This window comes from Peromyscus maniculatus, chromosome 20 (assembly GCF_049852395.1).
Source record: "Peromyscus maniculatus bairdii isolate BWxNUB_F1_BW_parent chromosome 20, HU_Pman_BW_mat_3.1, whole genome shotgun sequence".
NCBI lineage: Eukaryota > Metazoa > Chordata > Mammalia > Rodentia > Cricetidae > Peromyscus > Peromyscus maniculatus.
Window position 1 is genome coordinate 50,745,920 of NC_134871.1, and position 23,288 is coordinate 50,769,207.

The 23,288-nt window shown below is 40.8% G+C and overlaps 1 protein-coding gene across 1 annotated transcript in view; it reads right to left on the minus strand.

Annotated features, from left to right (window-relative positions):
• The window catches only part of St13 (ST13 Hsp70 interacting protein), a 36,077-nt gene that overhangs the window by 7,058 nt on the left and 5,731 nt on the right, over nt 1–23,288 (minus strand). The window contains exons 2-9 of the mRNA XM_076556392.1: nt 20,604–20,661; nt 17,350–17,422; nt 16,056–16,126; nt 10,745–10,811; nt 5,406–5,490; nt 5,158–5,268; nt 3,372–3,474; nt 389–505 (exon numbers count right to left, since the gene is read on the minus strand). Of these exons, the coding sequence (XP_076412507.1) occupies nt 389–505; nt 3,372–3,474; nt 5,158–5,268; nt 5,406–5,490; nt 10,745–10,811; nt 16,056–16,126; nt 17,350–17,422; nt 20,604–20,661 (685 nt within the window). The remainder of the gene's footprint in view (nt 1–388; nt 506–3,371; nt 3,475–5,157; nt 5,269–5,405; nt 5,491–10,744; nt 10,812–16,055; nt 16,127–17,349; nt 17,423–20,603; nt 20,662–23,288) is intronic.

Sequence of the window (23,288 nt, forward strand, 5' to 3'; positions counted from 1 at the left end):
TTAATAGCCATAAATCCACAGTTAGAAAGGGAGGAATTATAAAACACAGAGGGGAAGAATCCTATGGGGAAGGTCTAGTGCCACACAAAAAGATAGCACTATCCAATTTTAATTAACCTGGCCAGGAAATTTGGAGTTTGGATGGGAGAAAGGGTTGCCCTGCTGGAGAAGCACTCTGCAAATTATACTCTTGGCCCAAATTTGCAAGGTTAAAAGACCAAACAAATGTAAGTTGGTGAAATGCAAGCTGACTTCACCTTAGACACTAAGAACAAAAAGGACAGAATGAAAGGACATTCCTCCTAGGGATACCACCCCACATGCTGCAGCCACCTCAGAAAGAACAGAGGACAAGGACAGCCCTGAGCGGTTAGCTGCAGCAATTTACCCTCTGGGCTCTCTCATGCTCTTCTCGAGCCTTCTTCACCCTTTCTATCCTTTCTTTTATCTCTCGCTCTTCACGCTTTCGCTCGTATTTTCTCCGATGTTCAGCAATTTTTTGAGCCTGGAAGAAGAACCACAGGAAGTAAGTTTGCCTGAAATGTCTGATCAAATCAAGTTAAAGGAAGTTCTGTTCAAAGTCCCTTCTTCTAACAGTGACTTCTTTAATATACAGCCTACAAAATGGCAGATTCATCTTACAGAAAAAGCACCTAACTCATGGAAGAGTAGAGAGAGAGAAGGTTCCACACCACTCTGAGGAGGTAGAGGCAACTGAAGGTTGATAGTGAGGAAGACACGGTTTCCTCAGTTGCAGAACCACTGCTCCTGTAAATAACCTCATCCAGCTCCTCTAAAGAAACCCTAATAAAAATCAATGGGTCAAAAAGGAAAAGAAAAGATGAAAACAAAGGGGAAGGGGAACTAACTGGAGGGAGAGTGGGAAAGGTTAACGAGACACAAGAATGACAAAATACATTATGTACATGTGTGGGAGTTGGAAGGTCACTGGCCCCATCATCTCAGGGAGTGGCACCATTAGGAGGTGGAGCTTTGTTGGATTGGGTGTAGCCTTATAGTGTGTCACTGTGGGGAAGGGCTTTGAGGTCTCCTATTCTCAAGCTTCACCCAGTGACAGCTCTCTTCCTGCTGCCTGGGGATCAAGATGTAGAACTCTCAGCTCCTTCCCCAGCAACATGTCTACCTGCCTGCTGCCATGCTTCCCACCATGATGATAATGGACTAAACCTCTGAACTGTAAGCCAGTCCAATGAAATGTTTCCTTTATAAGAGTTGGTGTGGGGAAGGGAGGCAGGGCTGGAGAGATGGCTCAGTGGTTAAGAGCACTGGCTGCTCTTCCAGAGGTCCTGAGTTCAATTCCCAGCAACCACATGGTGGCTCACAACCATCTGTAATGAGATCTGGTGCCCTCTTTCTGGCCTGCAGTCATATGCTGTATACAAATAAATCTTTAAAAAAGAAAAGTTGCTGTGGTCATGCTGTCTCTTCACAGCAATAGAAACCCTAAAATAGCACCTAAATGAAAACCATTATTATATATAATTAATATAAGCTAATGAACCCATTAAAAATGTCCAGGCTTTAAGAGCAGTATCAAGTGCATTAGACACTATGAAACCAGCAGAGTCTGGGATATAATGTTTAAGAGAAATCTTCTAATCTCAAACAGATGACAAAGCTCAAAGATAAATACATTATAAATTTCAGGACAATTCCTACTTGGTGGCTTCTACCCACTACATGGTCCTTAGGATTCACCAGTCACAGATCAGTTCGGCAGAAAAACTCATTGAAAACACCTGCCACAGGAAGGCAGATACTCAATATACATACACAGTTTTTGCCAGGCTGTCTATATTTAATGTTTCTTCATCTATAAAATGTGGGACAAGTGGGGCTAGAGAGATAGCTCAATGGTTAACAACACTGGCTGCTCTTGCAGAGGACCTGGGTTCCATATTTAGCACCCACACAGCAGCTTGCAACTGTCTTTAATTCCAGTTCCAGATGCCCTCTTCTGCCTCTGTAGGCATTGCAGGAACACGGTACCCAAACATACATGCAGTCAAAACACCCACACACATAAAATGAAAATATTTTAAAAAAATGGGAGACATGGCCAGAACCCTTGAACCCTGGGATATATAGTCTTGTGGTAAGTATATGATTGACACACACAAGGTCCTGAGTCTGACCCCTAGAACTACCCAAAAAGGGGTGGCGGACAGAAATAGGCCTTTCAAATGCTTTAGAGAGAAACAGTTGGTATTCAAATGTTACTTTAGTGTCTATACAGTATTTTTAAGAACTTTATGCTCTAGAATATGGTCAACAACTAGTTTAGTAAGTTTACTGTAATAAAAATTTTAAAAAGCAGGGCAGTGGTGGCACATGCCTTTAATCCCAGTACTTGGAAGGCAGAGGCAAGAGGGTCTCTATGAGTTTGAGGGCAGCCTGATCTACAGAGCAAGTTCCAAGACATCCAATGCTACACACAGAGAAACCCTGTGTCGAAAACAAAAATCAAAAGCAACGAAATTTAAAAATGAAAAACAAGAGCCAGTAAGATGTAGCAATTGCTACAAAATATTGATGACGTGAGTTCAAGCCCTAGAACCCAGTGCAAACTGTTTCAACCTCTACACACAACACGCACACAGAAACACTTATAACAAAAGGGGGAAAAAACTATTAATCAACTTAAAACTGGTGATAAGTTAAATTTAATAAAACTCCTGTATTAAAACATTTAAGGACCGGGCAGTGGTGGCGCACGCCTTTGATTCCAGCACTAGGAAGGCAGAGGCAGGCGAATCTCTGTGAGTTTGAGGCCAGTCTGATCTACAAAAGGGAGTTCCAGAAAAGCTAGAGCCACACAGAGAAACACTGTCTCAAAAAACAAAACAAAACAAAAAACCAAACAAGCAAAACAAAACTTAACAGTAGTAAAACCTTAAAAAAAGTTAATATTGAAATTCCCCTCAGAGAGGCCTTCCTCCTTTGCACCTACCTATTACATAAGGACAGAGCAGTTGTCAAATACAACCCGGGATACAGTTTGTGGTTTTCGCTTGCTTTCCTTATTGCAAACCTGCCCTTTCTGTCTTTTTGTGAGACAGGGTCTCTCTACACAGCCAGAACTCACAGAAATCTGCCTGCTTCTGCCTCCCAAGTGCATGTGCGCACCACCTTTCTGCTTCTGTGCGTCACTCCACTAAAGCCTTGCATAAAGGTCATATAGCGTGCTCTGTGTCCAAAATGGAAGCATGACATACTAATGAGGTGTCCAAGTGGAGCACACTGTCAGTGACTCCCTCTAACCTCTACCTGCTCCATCGCCTGTTTTTCAGGAGATTGTCCCTTCCAGCCAAGTAGGAAGCCATGGAGTCTTACGCAATGTTCGGACATACCCGAGGTTGAACCTCTTTCAGCATTGCACTGGCATCCTCGTCATAATCCAGTTTACAGGCAAGGGCGAGATCATGAGCTGCTTCTTCCCAGTGACCCAGAAGTCTGAAATAGATGTAAACTCATTGAAAGAGCCATTACAAAAGCAGAGTAACAGAAAGTTTTCAGTCAATTATTAGCTACAAATTTTTATCAACCAATTTAAGAACTGTGTTACTGTGATGGTTAACTTTCTGAGAACTTGAAGGAACTGAAATTCCTACAACGCTAACTGTGATATATTTAAAAGAAGGATATAAAGCAGTAATTTTCTAACATGAAAGACACTTCACATGGTATTTCCTATGTAGGATTTTATTGAGAAAACAACCAAAACTGGTACTCAGAACTAAAAGCCTAGTAGTGGAGAGGCAGTTGAAAATGAGGTGGAGAACATGACATGAAATACTGCCACCCCCTCAAGATAAATGTAATAAAAATGATAAAGCAAACTCTAAACCCAAATACACACAGAAATGAGACTACCACATTCACACCACACTACACGCACCCTAAAGTATTTTTTTTTTAGCTACATATTTAAAATGGGCTACATTCTTAAGGACAATCCTGACTGCCAAGAAAACCTTTACAATTTACTTGGTGGGTATGCTGTGCTAAGACAGTAACTATGAAATACTGGTACACATACAGTAGGTTTACAAAATCACATAGGGACAAAAACTTAAAAGATACACATTCATTTTTTAATTGAAAATTTCAGTATAAACTCAACTTATAAATTCTTCATTCAAATCATGAATTTATAAAGACAGTAACAGAAGCAGTAAATATGCCCTAAAACACAAATTTTAGTGCCCATGAAAATGAACTATGGGTTCTTAAAAAATAGCTTATTCTAAATCTGTAACCAGCCAGGTTTAAGATGAATCCATGCTTGTATTAGACAGCAAAAGACCACTTGAGGACTAGGGACTGCTTTCCAAGAAACCAACAATAATGTGAGTGTCTCCTATACCTACACAGCATTAATACATTTTATTTCAACCTTTCTTTGACATGTCTTCATAAAAAAAATCACTACCGTAAGTCATTTAATACATTTGTGCAAAGAAAATCCATTCTCATTGCCGGGCGGTGGTGGCACATGCCTTCAATCCCAGCACTCAGGAGGCAGAGGCAGGTACATCTCTGTGAGTTCAAGGCCAGCCTGGGCTACAGAGTAAGTTCCAGGAAAGGTGTAAAGCGACACAGAGAAACCCTGTCTCGAAAAACAAAAAAAAGAAAGAAAAAAAAAGGAAACCCATTCTCTTCAGGTGGTTGGTGATGCCATGCCTCTAATCCCAGCTCTTGGAAGAGGCCAGCTTGGTCCACAAAGTGAGTTCCAGGACAGCCAATGCTCTTAGAAAGAAACACCCTGTCATAAAAAAACTAAAACAATCTAAGAATGGTAACAATTGCATATTGAATGCCCAAACTTGAAACATTTTACTCATTACTGGGACTTTTCATAAAATCTGGATAAAAGGCATTTTTACCCAGTCTAGTACTCACTTCTAGTGGTAAAACTTAGGGTTTCACAAGTGTTCAGGTCTTGGGGAAGTTCAGTGACTCTTGATTGAGAAGCTGATGTAGGCGAAGTGTGAACAGAGATGAGAATGGGTGTGCACCACCACTACCCAGTAACACCCAGCTTTTTAAATCATGGGTTTTATGGGTCAAACTCAGTCTTCCAAGCACCGTTACCAGCTAAGCCACTTCCTCGGCCCTATTTATTTGCTCATTTACCTGTGTGCTTTCCCTCGCCATTTGTATGGCTGAGCTGAATCAGGGTTTATTTCAATGGCTCTGTCACAGTCTCGGATGGCAGCGTTGGGCTTCTGTAACTTGATGAACACACTAAAAAACCAAGGTAGTAGTAAGAAAAATTTCACTTCAAACAATAAAACCTTTGGGATTGCTATAGAATCAAAATTCTTAAAATAAAGGAGGATAAGAAGTTTACAAAAGATACTTTTGTACTTAAATGTTCTTACCTGGCTCTCTTGGCATATAGGATTGCCAAGCGAGGATTTAGCTTGATGGCATCAGTAAACAAGTCAATGGCTTTCTGCAGCTCACCTGAAGTGAAACAAGACTTACTAATATCCAAAGGACAAAAATATTAATAAAATACTTTGACTTTTTAATCTGATTAAGAATTATATTCTTTTCTGTCTACTTTTTTTTAAAAAGAAAAAAGACTAATAGAGATGGGAGACATAGCTCGATGACATGTACTTTCCAACAAGCATTAAGCATTGTGTTGAGCAGTCAGTACAGTAATATTTTTTTAAATAAGAGGCCAGAGGGATGTCTCAGTGGTTAAGAACACTGCTATTCCAGAAGATCCAGGTCCAATTTCCAACACCCATATCAACTCACAACCCACCATCTATAACCCAAGTTCCAGGAAATCTGATGCCTTCTTGTGGCCTCCAAGAGCACTAGGATACCCATACACACAAAATAAAAGTAATTTTAAAAATAAGGGTCAGGTGTGGTGGCATACACTTTTAACCCAGCACTTGGGAAGCAAAGGCCATCCTAGTCTACAGAGGGAAGCTCCAGGACAGCCCAGGCAATTACACAAAGAAACTCTGTCTTGAAAAACAAAACAAAACAAAACAAATTCTTTAAAGTAAAAAAGAAAATCAAGATGATGCAGGTTTGTAAACTCTAGCACCCAAGAAGCAGAAGTCAGAGGACTACCAACTGAAGGCAAGCCTCGGCTACACAATTAGTCCTAGAAAACCTGGACTATAGGAAGACTGCCTCAGAAGAAAAGTAGCAGCAGAGAACGAACTTCTGAAAGCTCTTCTCTGACCTCTACACATGCACTGTGCATGTGTAGCCCAACCCCAACCCCAACCCCAAGCAAAAAACAAATAAATGGAAGCTGGAGTAATGGTCAGGAAACTGACTGCTCTTGCAAAGGAACCAGTTTGGTTCCCAACACCTACAAGGAGGCTAATTCATTTCTAACTCTAGTTCCAGGGGATCTAATGTCCTGTTCAGAACTCCAAGGGTGCCAGGCACACATGTGGTGCACGTACATACATGCAAGCAAAGACACACACACACACACACAAGAAATAACTCTTTTAAAAATCCAAAACATTACTGGGCGGTAGTGGCCCACTCCATTAATCCCAGCACCCAGGAGGCAGAGGAAGGAGGACCTCTGTGAGTTCAAGGCTAGCATGGTTTACAAAGAGAGTTCCAGGACAGCCCGGGCTATTACACAGAAAAACCCTGTCTTGAAGAAAAAAAAAAAAGTAAATGTAAAAAAACAGTAAGCATATTAATTTTATGCTAGTCATCTTAAGTTTTACTTGTTAGAAGAATAAATTCAGCCTAAAGAGGATAAAGTGCCCCAAACTAATTTCACAGGATTGGTAAGAAAACAAGAGTACTGCTTAAATTCACAGAAATGGAGACATTTAAGCCATGAAGCCATTAACCTTTACTCACTGCTACCATGATTGGTCTCTCTGTGTGTTAATGCATGTATAAATACATGCACACGTGTTGGGGCCAGAAGAGGAATGGCACTGGCTCCCACAGAGCCCCCAACACGGGTGCTGGGGTCCTAACTCTAGTCCTGGAAACCGAGTGGACAGCAAGCTTTCCCACCCCTTGAGCCATCTTCCAGCCCCACATTCTTAGATTTACAGATAGTGAACCACATCCATTTGTTCTTATTTTGTGTACATGTATGCAGACAAATCAGGACAACTTTCAGAGGTTTATCTCTTTCCATCATCTGAGTCCCAAGGGCTGAACTCAAATTTCCAGGCTCAGTAGCAAGCACCTTTACCTAGTAAGCCATCTTGCTGGCCCAAAAGCTTTTGTTTTCCTTAAAAAAAAAAAAAAAAAAAAAAACTTGTCCTTTAAGAGAAGTTGCCTTTCTTCTTTCTCTCTGGACCCTCACCTCCTCCAAGCCCTCTGTCTCCTCTTGCCACCTCACGCGGGATCCTTGGCGCCAACAAATCACACGCACCCCTTTGCCGGGCGGTGGTGGCGCACGCTTTTAATCCCAGCACTCGGGAGGCAGAGCCAGGCGGATCTCTGTGAGTTCGAGGCCAGCTTGGGCTACCAAGTGAGTTCCAGGAAAGGGGCAAAGCTACACAGAGAAACCCTGTATTGAAAAACCAAAAAAAAAAAAGAAAAGAAAAAGAAAAAGAAAAACAAACAAAACAAAAAAACCCAAAACTGGACTGGAGAGATGGCTCAGAGGTTAAGAGCACTGGCTGCTCTTCCGAAGGTCCTGAGTTCAATTCCCAGCAACCACACGGTGGCTCACAACCATCTGTAATGAGATCTGGTGCCCTCTTCTGGCCTGTCTCGGAAAACCAAAAAAAAAAAAAAAGAGAGAGAAGTTATCCAGGAGCTGGAGAGATGGCTCACTGGTTAAGAGTGCTGGCTGTTCCTCCAGAGGACCTGGGTTCAATTCCAAGCACCCACATGGCAGCTCACAACTGTCTGTAACTCCACATAAACATACATGCAGGCAAAATACCAGTCAACACTGATAAAATAAAAATAAATTATTAAAAAAAGAAAAGAGAAGCTATCCAACAAATAAAAACAGAATTAGAAAAGTTCTTTGTGGCCAGGCAGTGGTGGCACGCTACACAGAGAAACCCTGTCTTGAAAGAAAGAAAAAGAAAAAAAGAAAAAAAAAGTTCTTTGTGTGGCCCAGTTTAATTCCCAGGGACAAGGTAACTATAGAATTTTAAAATAAATGTCAAATTTTGTTGAGAAAAATATTTGCCAAATTTGTGAATTTGGGATTTCAATAGACTTCACAAAAACAAAACAGACAAAAAGTCTTATTAGTGCCAGGAGGGGTGGCACACATCTTTAATAATCCCAGCACTTGGGCAGGTGGATTTCTGAAAGTTCAAGGCCAGCTTAGTTTATATAATGAGTTCTAGGACAGCCAGGACTACATAGTGAGACTGTCTCAAAAAACCAAAAACTCAAAAACTCAACTCAACTCAAAAAAAAAAAAAAAAAAAAAAAAAGCCTTATTTAGTACTAGTGTGTGTGTGTGTGTGTGTGTGTGTGTGTGTGTGTGTGTGTGTGTTGCAGGTAGTTCTTTCTGGTAACAAAGACATAACATATTCTAAACTAAAATTTTACCCTCAGTACCAGGGTTCAAACCCAGAGCTTTGCACAATTCCACACAAATGCTCTATCACCAAATCCAACAGTTAATTCCCACTTCACATCCAAATCTATTCTCCAGCCCCCATCTCCCTGAACAAATAAACCCTTCTTCCATTTATCTAGGTCAGATGTTTGGCAAACTGTTTTCTGGAAATAGCCATTACTTTATACTTTGTACTTAATACACTCAGCCCAAGTTGCCATTGAGTGGAAAGCTGGCATTGTTAGGTGCCACAACTAAACCCAAAGTAACCCACTTGGGCATGTGATCAGGTGTTTTAACTACCTGCTTTTCCAAGCCAAAGTGACTTTGCCAACTCCAGGTTGGGGTTAATACTCAAAATTAGAATGTTAAGCTTTGATCCACTTATCTATACTATAAAATCAGAACTAGGTCAAATTTATACAGCTAGCCTCGAAACAGAAACAACTATTAAATGGCATCATTTTTGTTCAATCTTGCTAAGACTGTAAGAAAACAGACAATACGTAAAAGTGAGTGACAAAATTAATAAAGGAGGGCTAAGGAGATGGCTCAGGCTAGACAGTAGTGGATTGAACACTCTGGCCTCCAGCACTTCAAAGTGAGGCAACAATAAAGTGACAGCATGGCAAAGGAATTGAGCAGCTCACCGGCTGCCTGGGCCCAGGCTCTAAATATACTCAACTAGTATGAGGGAGGTTGTTTTTGTTTTTTGTTTTTTTAAATTTCTGAGTGGGGTGGGGAACTGTAGAATACAAAGAACGAGCAAGCAACAAGGAGCTAAACCAAAAAGATGGTACAATGAGCTTGGGGTGGTGCCAAAGCCTGAAACCCCCAGCATTCACCAGACTGAAGGAGGAATATCTTAAGTTGAATAAAGGCCAGCCTTGGCTACACGGTGGAAGTTCTGTGGACTTTCTAAGGAGCCCTACTAGATACAGAGACTAACACTTCCCCCACCGCACCCCCAACACCAAAAAGTCAAGCAGCCAATATGGAGCAATACTACTAAACTCATCCTAAAATAAACTTTAGTCACCTTCTAAATCCAGTGCAAACGCACATGGGCATGTGACAGCACTACTGTGACAAGTGACACACCTTCCAAGTCACTAAGTACTCTGCATGAAATGTTACTGACAATAACCACAACAGTCCCAAGTTTATGATCACTTGTTCTCACTGTAATGAACATAAATAACATCAAGCCTCTCTGATAGTTTTTTCTTTTTTAACTACATTTTTAGGGGCTTGAGAGAGAGCTCAGCAGTTAAGAGCTCTTGTAAAACCCAAGTTTCATTCTCAGTACCACACGGCGGCTCACATCACCTCTAACTCCAGTTCCAGGGGAATCTGACACCCTCTCCTCTGGCTTCTAAAGGCACCAGGCACACACATGGTGCACACACATAGATGCAGAAAAAAAACACTCAAACATTAAAAAAAAACTTAATTAAATTTTGGCAAGGGCGGGAAGGGGCATGCCAAGGAATACATGGGGCCAGGAGGGCACAACCTGTGGAAGGGGTTCTCCTTCCACCACAGGGGTCAAACTCACGTCAACCAGGCTTGGTGTGAGTCCCTTTACTGCTAAGCCATCTTGCTGCCACCAACAGCAGTTTTTTGAAGACCTAAAATTCAGGGACCATATTCCCATTGTAACAGTGTTGGGCCTACGAACACCACTTATCAAAGGTCTTGTGAGCACCTATGTCATAGTTAGGGGGTTCTTGGCATTTTTTTTTTAAATCTTTTTTTTTTTTTTGAGACAGGATTCCTGTGTAGCCCTGTCTGTTCTGGAACTCGTTCTGTAGACCAGGATGGCCTTGAACTCAGATCCGCCTGCCTCTGCCTCCCAGTGCTTGGATTAAAGACGGGTGCCACCACCACCTGGCCCCTTTCATCTTTTTAAAAGCTGCTTCTAAGCAGAGAAAGGCCATGACACATGCAGGAAGAGGCTAAGTCAGACCTGTCTGTGCTGAGGTAACAATGTAACTGATGCTGAATGATTTTAGAGTCTTTGCTGTCAAGAAGTGGCTGGCAGTTGGATCCTAACATCTTCAGTACGGTAAGATACAAAACCCAGTCCCTTCACGTTTACACTATGAACAGTCACTGCAGTACAAGAAAGACTACCCCACTGTTACAGAGCTACATGAGAAAGAACACACCACTCACCATCGTTTAGGGCCTCAATGGCAGCCCCCTTCTTTTCATTTGCTTGATCCATCATCTCCTCAGTGATCTGCCAGGAAAGTGAAGGTCATCTCATTAGCAGAGAAGCAAGCATGAGAAGGAGCAGTGTGGACTTTCTTAAGGACCACAGTCACTCCCACACTCATGTGCTCACCTCTAGTAGTGAAAAACCGTGATGTTACCTTTAAACATTTCACACCTGCCTTAGGAAGGACTTATGTATCCAATCATCTTTCCTACGCCATGGGAACTATTTATGACAATTAAATCCAGTCTCTTCATAAAACGCAAACTAGTGCCTTTCACACTTCCGTCAGAGAAGACACAGGTCTTACCTCTTTATTTCCATAAAAATCTTGTGAGCAGCTACACTAGTTCGAGGACAAATACAAGAACACTGATGACAGCAGATACCAATAAGACGTATGCTCAATATCCTACCGAAAGCTGAATGCTTGGCCATAACTTTAACCACATCCACCTATCGCCTCGACTGTGTCAAACACCTGCAGGTGCCGACTAAGAAAACGATCTCTGCCAAGCACTGAAAGCTCAGCCTTAATCGCAGTACGCAGGAGGCAAAAGCAGGAGAATCTTTGAGGTCAAGGCCAACTTTGGTGGTGGTGGTGGTGGTGGTGGTGGTGGTGGTGGTGGTGGTGGTGGTGGTGGTTGGTGGTGGTGGTGGTGGTGGTGGTGGTGGTAGAGCAGCAGGAAGAGGAGATGGAAATGATTTGCTTGTCTAAGAACAGAAAGGAAAGTAGCTACCTTTACATCTAACTAGAAAATTCCATAGAGGTGACAAGTTACTTGATCTGTAAAACAAGAACAATACAATACAAAAACACCAAGCAAGCCAGTTGTGGTAGCACACATCTTCATCCCTGCTGCAAGCCGCAGGAAAACATAATGGAATTCAGCTACTATCACAAAAGCTACTACTTGGAAAAGTCAAGGACTTCTCCAAAGGTCAAGCCATGGCTTAAGGAGTCTTGGTGATATTTTAGCTTTTTTATATATGTATATTAGCTGGGTGAGACCCTCCTTTCTTATACAACCTTACTAATAGACCCCTAACTTCTTACCTAACCACTTCTAGGAGTGTAGACTGAGCACACAGATCCACTTTTTAATATACAAACTGGTCATTAGCACTCAGGTGACCTCCTCTTTTACCACTCCCATTTTGGATTGTAAAAGAAATCCTGGTGATCACTGCCTGAGGAAAATTCTTACCTGCCTTTATGACCCTGTAGAATTCAAGCCTGGTGACCTTGCTGGACCAGGGGCTTGCTATCGCTTGGGTTTATAATTGGTTTATAACTCCGGGGAGACTTAAGAGAAAATGTGGAGAATTTAAGAGAGGGAGAACAGAGAGAGATAAGAAGGATTTTGACCAGTGAGTATGTGTGGACGAGATGGAAGATGAGGAAGAGTCAGATGGGGAAGTACTAGCTGGGTAAGAACAAGATGAAAAGGACCTAGATGAGGCAGAATTAAGACGAGAGAATTAAGATAGAACTTAGAGGGAGCAGATGAACATAGAAATCAGGCAAGAAAGGAGCTAGGCATGAGAACAGAACTGAAGCTGTGTATAAAGGATGTTATGCCAGAGGAATTAAAGCAAGTGGACTACAGAGCTCGGTGTGCTGAGATTCTATTTCCCCAAAAACAGTCCTCACCGTTAGTAGTTCTCTCTCCTGAGCCCCTGGGATGTATAATATTAAGGCTGGTCCCTCTAATATTATACAAGACATCCCAGCACTCAGGAGGTGGAGGGAGAGGCCAAAGGCCTGCTCAAAACCCAAGGCCAGCATGGTTTACTGAGTAAGACTCTTACAATGCAAAACAGCAACAAAAAGCAAAGTCAGAGTTCCTGTACACCACAAAACATTGTATAAAACAGAAACTAAGCCTAGAAAACAGTTCCAAGATCATCTAAGACTTCTACAAACAAACAAAAAAGTAAAATTCTATCAAAGAAACATAAAAAGACTTCCAAGAAAATTTTATGTCACACATATAAAAATGGCTTTATGTATCTATATGCAACTCAGGACACACAAATCAAAGAAAATGTAGTAATGTCTCACTGAGTCTGACATATTTCACTTAATAGGATTTCCAGATGGACCTATTTTCCAACAAATATAATTTCATTCTTCTTTACAGTTTAGTAAAAATCCACTGTCGGGGCTGGAGAGATGTCTCAGAGGTTAAGAGCACCGACTGCTCTTCCAGAGGTCCTGAGTTCAATTCCCAGCACCCACATGGTGGCTCACAACCATCTGTAATGACATCTGGTACCCTCTTCTGGCCTGCAGATATGCAGGCAGAACACTGTATACATAAATAAATACATCTTTAAAAAAACAAAACAAAACTGAGTAGTAGGAAGTGTGGCCATGTCGGAGTAGATGTGTCCTTGTTGGAGGTGTTGCTGGGGGTGGGCTTTGAAGTTTCAAAACCCCACAACCAGGTCCAGTGCCTCTCTTTGCGGGCTGCCTGTGGCTCAGAATATAGAGCTCTCAGCTACTGCTCCAGCCGCCTGTCCCTATCATGATGATAATGAACCAACTCTCAGAAACTGTTAAGAAAGCCCTCAGTTCAATGCTTTCTTTCTAAGAGTCACCTTGGTCAGGTGTCTTTTCACAGCACTAGGGAACCCACTCACCTGTAACTAACTTGACTATTGTGACAGTGTCGCAACAGGCATGGACATCCAAGTGTGCCTGTCTATGGCATGCTGACCTACAAGTCTATTCTAGAGGGAATGGGTAGAGAGAGAACACTCACAGTTGAAGAACATGATATACTTCACTGTCTTTATGAGGAAATGAAAAAGGGCAATTACTCCGATTTGATCAGTATACACTGTATGTATTGAAATTATCACACCATGCTTGAAAAATATAGTTTTGTGTTAAAGACAAAAGTAAATTTCTTAGATCTATATCATAGTAATTGTCTTCACTGAAATATTTTAATCTACTTCTAAGTTATTTATTAAATTCTTTTGACAAATTAGAAAACATGTTTTTTTAAAAAAAGTCAGAAACAGTTCAAATAACTAAACAGCATTTTAGACAATTAAATCTACATTTACCCTTGTAGCGAATGTCAAACCTGATACCCTGGTATTTTGTTTTTGAAGACAAGGCAGAACACCACACACAAACTATACATTCAGATGAAGAACAATGTGGGTAGGTTAACCACCACGACTTCAAATGAATCTCAAGCTGGAAATGCCTACACTGACAAGCACATGGTAAGCAAAACCTAACCCTCTTTTCCAAAAGGGACAGTCGAGTAGAGATGGAGAGGGGAAAGCACTCCTGAAAATCCATAACTGGGCTGGTGAGATGTCTCAGCAAGCAAAGGTGCTTGCAACTCTAATCAAATCTCCCTACCCCATGTCTCTTTCTCCTCCACTCTTGAGAGAGAGGAAGAGAGAAAGAGAAGGGGGGGAAGGGAGGGAGAGAGAGAATGTGTAGAAAGAGAAGGGAACTGAGAATGGCCTACACTGGAACAGGAGACCGAGACAGTCTAATTCTAAAATTTATTTGAAAAAAACAAAACACCAAGAACAGCTAAAATATTCATCAAGTTTCATGAGTCCTTATCCTGCCAGATAACAGACTTTAGTCCACAGCTGTGTAAGAAAATGTGGCATTAGTACAGAGAAAGGATTTAAGACATGCAGAACAATAGCGTCCCCAGAGGGCCACACACAGTAAGCAGTATGTCAGTGCTGATGAAAACAAACTCCAATAAAAGTTCTGTTGAGTAAATGAACGACAAAATACAACACTTTGAGCATGGTGATATACTTTTGTAATACTAACAATTGGGAGATTGAAGCTATAGAACCACCTTGTTTGAGGACAGTTTGGGCTACACGAGATGCTTAGATAGATAGGTAGGTAGGTAGGTAGGTAATCAGAAGGAGGAGCTTCAGATATAGGTTGGTTGAGTGCTTGCCTAGCATGTACAAAGCCCTGGATTTCATCACCAGCATCCCGTAAAATCGGCCGTAGTGGCAAAACCTGTATTTGGAGCATTTGGGGAGCTAAAACAAAAATTTCCAAGTCAGCCTGAACTAAGAGACCCTGTCCCAAAAAAAAGGTGAGAGGAGAAGCATAAGAAAGGAAAAGACAACTTAAGAAAAATTGGGAAAGGTCTGAACAGGATTGCACAAATGCCCACCAATGACCAAAATAGACCAGAATGTGCTCAAGCCTCTCAGAAGTCAGGACAATGTAAGCAAAAAGCCTCAAGAACAGACAGCTTCACATGCGACTAGCAAAGATGACTCTGACGCGACCAGGTGCTGAAGATGCACTGCACTACTGTTTACACACTTCTTCCCTCAGCAGAGACCACGAGACATTTGCAGACGTCCTGTCGCCCTTTAGAAGGCCATTATCACGGTTAATTTAAACTGCTTTCCACACCTCTTTCCCAAATGCCAGTTTTCACCTCTTTGAGGAGGAACTCCCTGTGATAAAAGCATTTGAAAAATAATGTGCCACTAGATATTCCATCAAAAGACAATTTTACACCAGGGATGGTGACACATCCCAGTACTTGGGAGGCAGAAGCAGGCAGAACTCTGTGAGTTCAAGGCCAGCCTTGTATACAAAGTGGGTTCCAGGACAGCCAGGGCTGTTATACAGAGAAATTTTTTATACAGAGAAACAAAAACAAAATAAAACAAAAAGACAAATCTAGGAGGTTCAACAGTTAAGAGCACTGGCTGCTTTTCCAGATCACCTCTCAGTTCAAGTCCCAGCACCCACATGGCGGCTCACAACAGTCTGTAACTCCAGTTCCTGGGGATCAACATCCTTTTCTGGCTTCCCTGGACATCAGGCATGCACACATGGTGCACAGATATAATTGCAAATAAAAATATTAATACAAATAAAAAAATCATCTCAGAAAGACAATCTAATTGTAGGTATATACTTTAAGGGAATGACTTTATAGATTAATCAAACTAATTTTAAATAAGTAAAACAAAATACAAGATTTCAGAGATTATCATTAAAACTACCATGGGAATTTACAAATATTTTAGGTAGTAAGATTGAAAAATGTGCCAAAATGCTATAACACACACACACACACACACACACACACACACACACACACACACACACAGACACCTGTACACATCAAATAAAAACTTTAAAAAAGATTACTACTTATCATGTAGTTCTTGTGAGTAATGTTATAAAATAATCCCAAACCCGGGAAACATCACTTTCCTAAAATAAGTCATTAAACTTACCTCTGCATTATCATCTCCCATCTCTTGAGGGGCATCAGTGTCTGGCTCAATTACACCCTCACAGTCAATTTCTACAAAAGTTGAAAACCATGAAGTTAAAACCTAAATAAAAAGTGTGGGATAGCCTAATAGCCACTACTTACTTGAAACTATTAAAATCAGATGAACTGATCATGGTGCAGCACAGGATTAAAGTACTTGCCTAGTGTCTTGGAGGTTACAGATATTGTTTAGAGTAACACCTCAGAAAGACCATGAACTAGTTGCTAGTATAACAATGAACTAGTTTCACCTGAACTTTGATACATTATAAACTACTTCCCTGTTAAAAGTAACTACTAATAACTATTAGTAGGTAAGCCTACTACTTAGGGGTAGGCTGGAGAGATGGCTCTGTGGTTAAGAGCACTGGCTATTCTTTCAGAGGACACAGATTTGATTCCTAGCACCCACGTGATGGCTCATGACTATCCATCAACTCCAGTTCCAGGCAATCTGATGTCCTCTTCTGGCTTCTGAGTGCAACAGGTATACACATGGTGTATACATACACATACAGACACCTGTACACCTCAAATAAAAACTTTAAAAAAAGTTTTAATTTTAAGTCTTAATTTAATTAAGACTACTACTTAATTTGTCAGGCTAAATCAGATAATTATTGTAGCGATAGTGATGGTAATGTGCACAGTGTATTACATGACACCACACCACTGGTTTAGTCAGTCTCCAAAATTCCCTTGGGAAAAATTTGAGGTCAGAGAGATAGGACTCAGCGGGTGAGTGCTTGCTCCAAAGCCTGAAGTTGAGTTCCTTCTCTGGAACTCCACACAGTAAAGGAGAAAACTGACTCCCAAGAGTTTTCTCTGACCTCCACAAAACCTTCCCCCATCAGCAAATTAACAAGCTCCTCTAAAAATTTTTTCAGAGATGTACCACAATGTTTTAAAAAATTAATGCAGACAGTACAAATTATAGAGTAATTGTAGCTAATGACAAAATACTATTTAATTTTAATGCAATTAACTTTAAAATCAGGTGTACACAAATTCTATAAAACAGAGGAAAAAGTCTGTAGGTCAGTATTATAACCAAACCAGTAAATAAAACTAGCCACCGGGCACTCAGGAGGCTGAGGCAGGAGGACTACCTCAAATTCAAGGCCACTTGTGCTATACTGTTCCAGATCATCCTGGGCTACAAACTGAGAGGCTGCAACCAAAACCCCTAAACAAAACTACCACCCACAGGACTGAGTTACCACGGTTACCTAAACACATTCCGGTGTGCTCACCTAGATCACTCTCCTCACTTGACAGTTCATCCGTCTTTATGTTTTCCTCTGTCTTAGTGTCTCCTTTTTCTTCCTAACAGAATAAAATTGAATAGTGCAATCAGTACTTAAAAACTAACATATGTTTGTGTATATATAACATATATAAAAATTTGTATCTTATTCAAATACACTATATTTCAGTTGTTAACCATCCTTTTACTTCTCATTTTTAATTAACTATAGGCCTGATACTTTATCCAAACCTTTAGGATAGGTATTTTAGAACTGAAATGTCTGGGAATACAATTCATATACTACACGCTACATAACATTCTTCCACAGGCACTGTACGTACGCTATGACTTCCATAATCTAACATCTTGGCTGTACATGGAAACTCCAGCCTATAACCACAGCATTCAGACAGAAGTCTGAGGATTAGGAGCTTATGAGGCCAGCTTACTTGGTATGAGACTGTCTCAGAAAACAATATGAAAAGAAATAATATTTTATGCGAAATAAATCATACTATTCATGGCTGACGGTAAACGACTGAAAACTAATGAGACAGTAGGGTCATCTGAGGACAGAGTTTGAGGTCAGTCTGGGCAGTAACATGAGACTGTATGTGAAAGGAACACGTTTTCAGATTGTGCTTGCTTTTCTTTTTCGGGACAGAGTTTCTCTGTGCAGCCCTGGCTATCCTGAACTCACTCTGTAGATCTGCCTGCCTCTGCCTCCCAAGTGCTGGGATTGTGTTTTAATGCCAAATGTGTCCTGAATACTTCAGTTTTCAAGGGTTATTCTGTTTGAAAACTGCAAAGAAAGCATCTGTTGAATTGTAACAAACAAGCCATAGCAACTTTAAAAGAGAGCGTGATGGCAAGCAAATTTCCTCCCCACCCTCCTCCAGTACCCCCAGTTTCTTATCCATTCTGATACAGGAGGGATAGGAGATCAATTTACACTGCCTTCTCCTTTAATGAGGCCATGTATATTACAGAAAAAAAAAAAAATCACTATCAGCCAACCTCGATCTCCTCATCCAACTGTCAGCAAATCAGTAGTAATTTAACTGTACTTTTAGGTTCCCCTCCACTTTCAATCTTAAAAAAAAACCAAAGTCAGGCCAGGAGTGGTGGCATATGCCTTTAATCCCAGCACTCAGCAGATCTCTTTGAATTAGGAGGCCAGCCTGGTCTACAAAAATTCCAGGTCTGCCAGGGATACACAGTAAAACTGCCTCCCAAAAAAAAGCAAGATGGCTTCACAGGTAAAGTCTAAGTCTCTACTTTAATTCTAAAATATTTGTTGAGTAACAAATGTACAAATTGTTGATATGTTAGCATATACTTCTATCACCGAAAATTTTGTTTTTTGAGATAGTGTGGTAGTTTGAATAAAAATGGTGCACATAGGCTCATATATTTGAATGCTGAGTCACCACTGAGAGGCACTATTTATTTGAAAGGATTAGGATATGTGGCCTTGACGGCGGAAGTGTGTCGTCACTGGGAGTGGGCTTTGAGGTTTCACAGGCCCAAGTCAGTTCAGTGTCTCCCTCTCTGTCTACAGATCAGGATGTAAGTCTCAGCTACTTCTTCAGTGCCTTGCCTGCAGCCACACTTCCTGCCATGATAATAATGGACTAATCCTCTGAAACTGTAAGCTAGCCCCCAATTAAATGCTTCTGGCCATCAGAAAGAAAACGAGGGCAGAAATATGGCCACCACACCTAGCTTCACTATGAACTTTTAAAGCATCGGAATTACTAAAAACTGTGGGACTTCTAAAGTTTTACATTTTATATTAACATAAGACCTTAGAGACAAACAAGGGAAGGTCATGGTTAAAAATGTTTGTCAAGGTTGACAAAAGGTGAAATGTCATGGTTAACTTCACCTGTTGATTTGACATAAACCTATCGTCAGCTGGGAATAGAGAGCCTCACTTGAACTGACCAGACCAGACTGTCCTGCAGCCTTCCTTGTAAGACATTTTCTTAATTGCTAATTGACATAGGAGGGTCCAGCCAACTGTGGGAGGTACCAACTCTAGGCAGGTGGGCTTGGGCTGTATCTAAGCAATCTAGTAAGTATCATTCCTCCACGGTTTCTGCTTCAGTTTCTGCCTCCAGGTCCCTACCCTAACCTCCTATCCTGGCTTCCCTTTATGATGGACTGAAACCTATCAGCTGAAATACACCCTTTCCTCCCCAAGTTGTTTCTGGTCATAGGGTTTATAAAGCAACAAAAAGCCACTACACCTATAGCTTGGGGTTTTGAGATAGGGTCTGTGTGTAACCTGGACTGTCCTGGAACTTGCTCTATAGACCAGGCTGGCCTCAAGTTCAGAGATCCACTTGTTTCTTTCTCCCCAACACTGAGATTAAAGGTGTGCACCGCCATAACCATGCAACACCCAGCTTTTTATTTAAGTATGGGCTGGGAATCCAAACTCGGGCTCTCATGTAAAAAGTAAAGCATGTATTTAAAAACTGAGCCATCTTGTGAGCTTTCATTTTTTCCTTTTGTTGGGGGGAAGGTCTCACTAGGTAATCCAGAATGGCCTGGAGCTCATTATGTAACACAAGATGACCTAAATTCTCGGTCTACTTGCCTCTGTCTCACAAGTACTGAGATTACAAGCATTTATCATTACATCTGGATTATAACTTCTATTTTCTTTTACAAATAATTAAGCCTTTAGGGTTCCATGGAAAACAGATTTTTCCCATCAATCAGACAACTAATCAGAAAACTGGGGGGTTGGGAATCTTAGTACAGGAGAAATGAAAACTATTGAAGAACGTGTTAAGTGTTATTTACCCCTTCATATCCAAACTTCAACATTGAGCAACCTCCCCCAATCTTGCATGCCATTCGACCAAGTGTGCTAAAACAAAACCATGATTCTACTCTTCATCCTTGGCAATCTCCCCTCAGGTAGCAGGGAGGGAGAATGAGAATGCTCTGAGGTATTTATTTCCCCTTGCTGCTACTAAAGAGACAAGGAAGAGCAGTCCAGAGTCCACTATTTACAAGCTATTAAACACACAGGCAACATTATTCTGAAACAGCTTGCATCCAACTCCAAATTCTCAGTTTTAAATCAGCTTCCAGATTTGATTTAAGAGAAAAATTTTAAAGACAATAAATTTAAAAGATCATACTTCTAAGTGGGGACATCAGAAATAATAAAACTTGTGAACAGCAGCTTAAAAAAAAAATACTAGTCTTATCCTTAAACAAACGAAAGAAATTTGAACTTACCTTGATATTTTCTTCTGACTTAGTTTTATGAGTAGCAGGTGGTACTTTACCCCCCATGCTTAAAATAAGAAAAGACAGTTGTTTAGAATATTGAGCATAAGTTCACTAAAAAGCAATGAACTTATTCTAAAAAAGGTTAAATATTTCGATAACCTTTCAAAGCTTAGAATACACTCTCAATTCATATGAATGCTTTGTTATGAGTAAGGTTGTCAACTTCAAATTGTTTTTGGCACACTAGTTAATAAAACCTTTCCCTAGTCTCTTATGAGCCTAACAAACTCCTATTATAGCTCTCAGCACTCATTCCCAAAGGAAAAACAAAAAGTCAGAGAAGTCAATAAATATACAATGATAAAATCATTCCCTAAGGCATTAGCTCAGAAAACAGGGGTATGATACATCTGAATGGCAGCATTTGAGGTTGACATCTGGCAAGAGTAAACAGGAGCTCAGTGGTGAAGTGACTGCCTACCATGCAGGGGTCACTTGGTTCTTTGTAAAGCCCCGCTTCCTAAACAGTATAGGACAATATAAAAACAGTAAAATTCAAAGAGGAGGAGAAGACTACCAAAAGATTAACTTTACATGCTTTGTTTGTTGTAGATTCTTGAGTCAACAGTAGAATACCTAAGTGGCTGATGGGTAAAAACAAACTAGCAGAAACAAAAGCAATTTAAGGATTTAACATGTAAAACTACAAAAGACCCTTAAATGTCATTTTTTTTTTAAGATTTATTATATATACCTGCACACCAAAAAGAAGGCACCAGAAGCTGGGCAGTAATTCCAGCCTTTAATCCCAGCACTCGGGAAGCAGAGGCAGGCAGATCTCTGTGAGTTCAAGGCCAGCCTGGTCTACAGAGTGAGTTCCAGGACAGGCTCCAAAGCTACACAGAGAAACCCTGTCAAAAAGAGGGCACCAGATCTCATTATAGATGGTTGTGAGCCATGTGAACTCGGGACCTCTGAAAGAGCAGCTAGTGCTCTTAATCTGTGAGCCATCTCTGCAGCCCCTTGTCATTTCTTTCTTAAACTTTTACTGTTGTCCTGTGTGGTGTGAAAGTGCAAGTGTACAAACGGGGATGAGAAGACAACGTTAAGAACTTAGTTCTCTTCTACAAGGGGATCTCAGAACCAACCCAGGTCATCAGGTTCAGTTAGCAAGCAACATTCCTACCTGCTGAGCTATCTTACCAGACTACCATTTCTTTTACGACTACAGCTGGACTACCCACATTTACATTCCTTCTCATTGGTAGAATCTGGATGTAAAGTGTGTATCTACGTTGAATTTAGATGGGCATCAGTTTCCAAGTTCTTTACATCAAGTTATCAGTAATGCATGAAAATTGTAGTTATTCAATCCTAGAGTTTGCTATTACCACTCAAAATTTCCAGCCTTTCTCAGATAGTTACATTTCATTGCCTTAAGTTCCTTTTCATATAATGTTGGCCATCTGAAGAGCCATTTTTTATAATCAACTCTCATCCTGGTTTGTATTACATTATCTTATTCATGGGCATTCTTTTATCTTCTGTCCACAAGCCTGGGTCAGTTTCATGTGTTGCAAACATCTCCTCTCATCTGTGGCATGCCTCGATAGGATGAACGGTGCTGGTGGCGGCGCTGGTTACTGGCGGAAAAGTCACGAGCCATGGCCATGACTAACAATGTCTTTTAATAAACTCAACATGAAAACAAGTTCAAATGCAAAGCAGCACATGGAAAAGAAAAATCAATTTTTTTTTTGGATTTTTTTGTTTTTCCAAAAAGTTTAGGTGCTTGAGAAATGGCTCAGCAGTTAAGAGCAGTCACTGTTCTTGAAAGGGCCTTGAATTCAGTTCTCAGCACAGACATGGCAGCTCACAACTGTCTGTAACTCTAGTGGAAAGATTTATTTTTATTTTGTGTATAAGTGTTTGTCTGCATGTATGTATATGCACCAAATGCATGACTGGTGCCCCTGGAAGCCAGAAGAGGGTGTCAGATCCCTTGGGACTCAAATGACACACAGTTGTGAGCAATGGCATGGGTGCTGAGAATTACACCTGGGTACTCAGGAAGCAGCCAATACTCTAACAGCTAACACTTCTCCCCCGCCCCTGGTTTTACTTATGAAGACAGAGTCGTAACTATAAAGCCTAAGGTAACCTTCAACTTTTGATCTTCCTACATCTTCTAGTGTATGTGTATGACTTTTCTTTTTAAGGACAAGAAAAAATGTGCAGTTTTTCTGATCTAATTACACACACACATACCCCTTCCATGACTCAATATACTCAATTCCTACATGACAAAAGATCACACGGAGGTGCAGGGGTGACACAAGCCTTTAATCCTAGCACTCAGGAACCAGGTGGATCTGAGTTCAATGCCAGCCTGTTCTACAGAACTAGTTCTAGGACAGCCAAGACCACACACAGAAACCCTGGCTTGAAAAAAAAGAACATGATCCAAAATGCCTTAATTTCCAATTCAGGAAAGCAAAATGATTTAATACCACCACGAACATTTCTACATTAAAAGACAAAGCAAAAAAACACTTTTGAAAGTTACACAGTAACCAAACACTGGCTCTTTGAAGTTAAATTTTAATGAAGACAGGGCTTCTTAAGCTGTGTTTTTCCTAAATTCCAAACTGCAATGTCAGGAATGTAGGGTGACATCCAAACATAGTTACA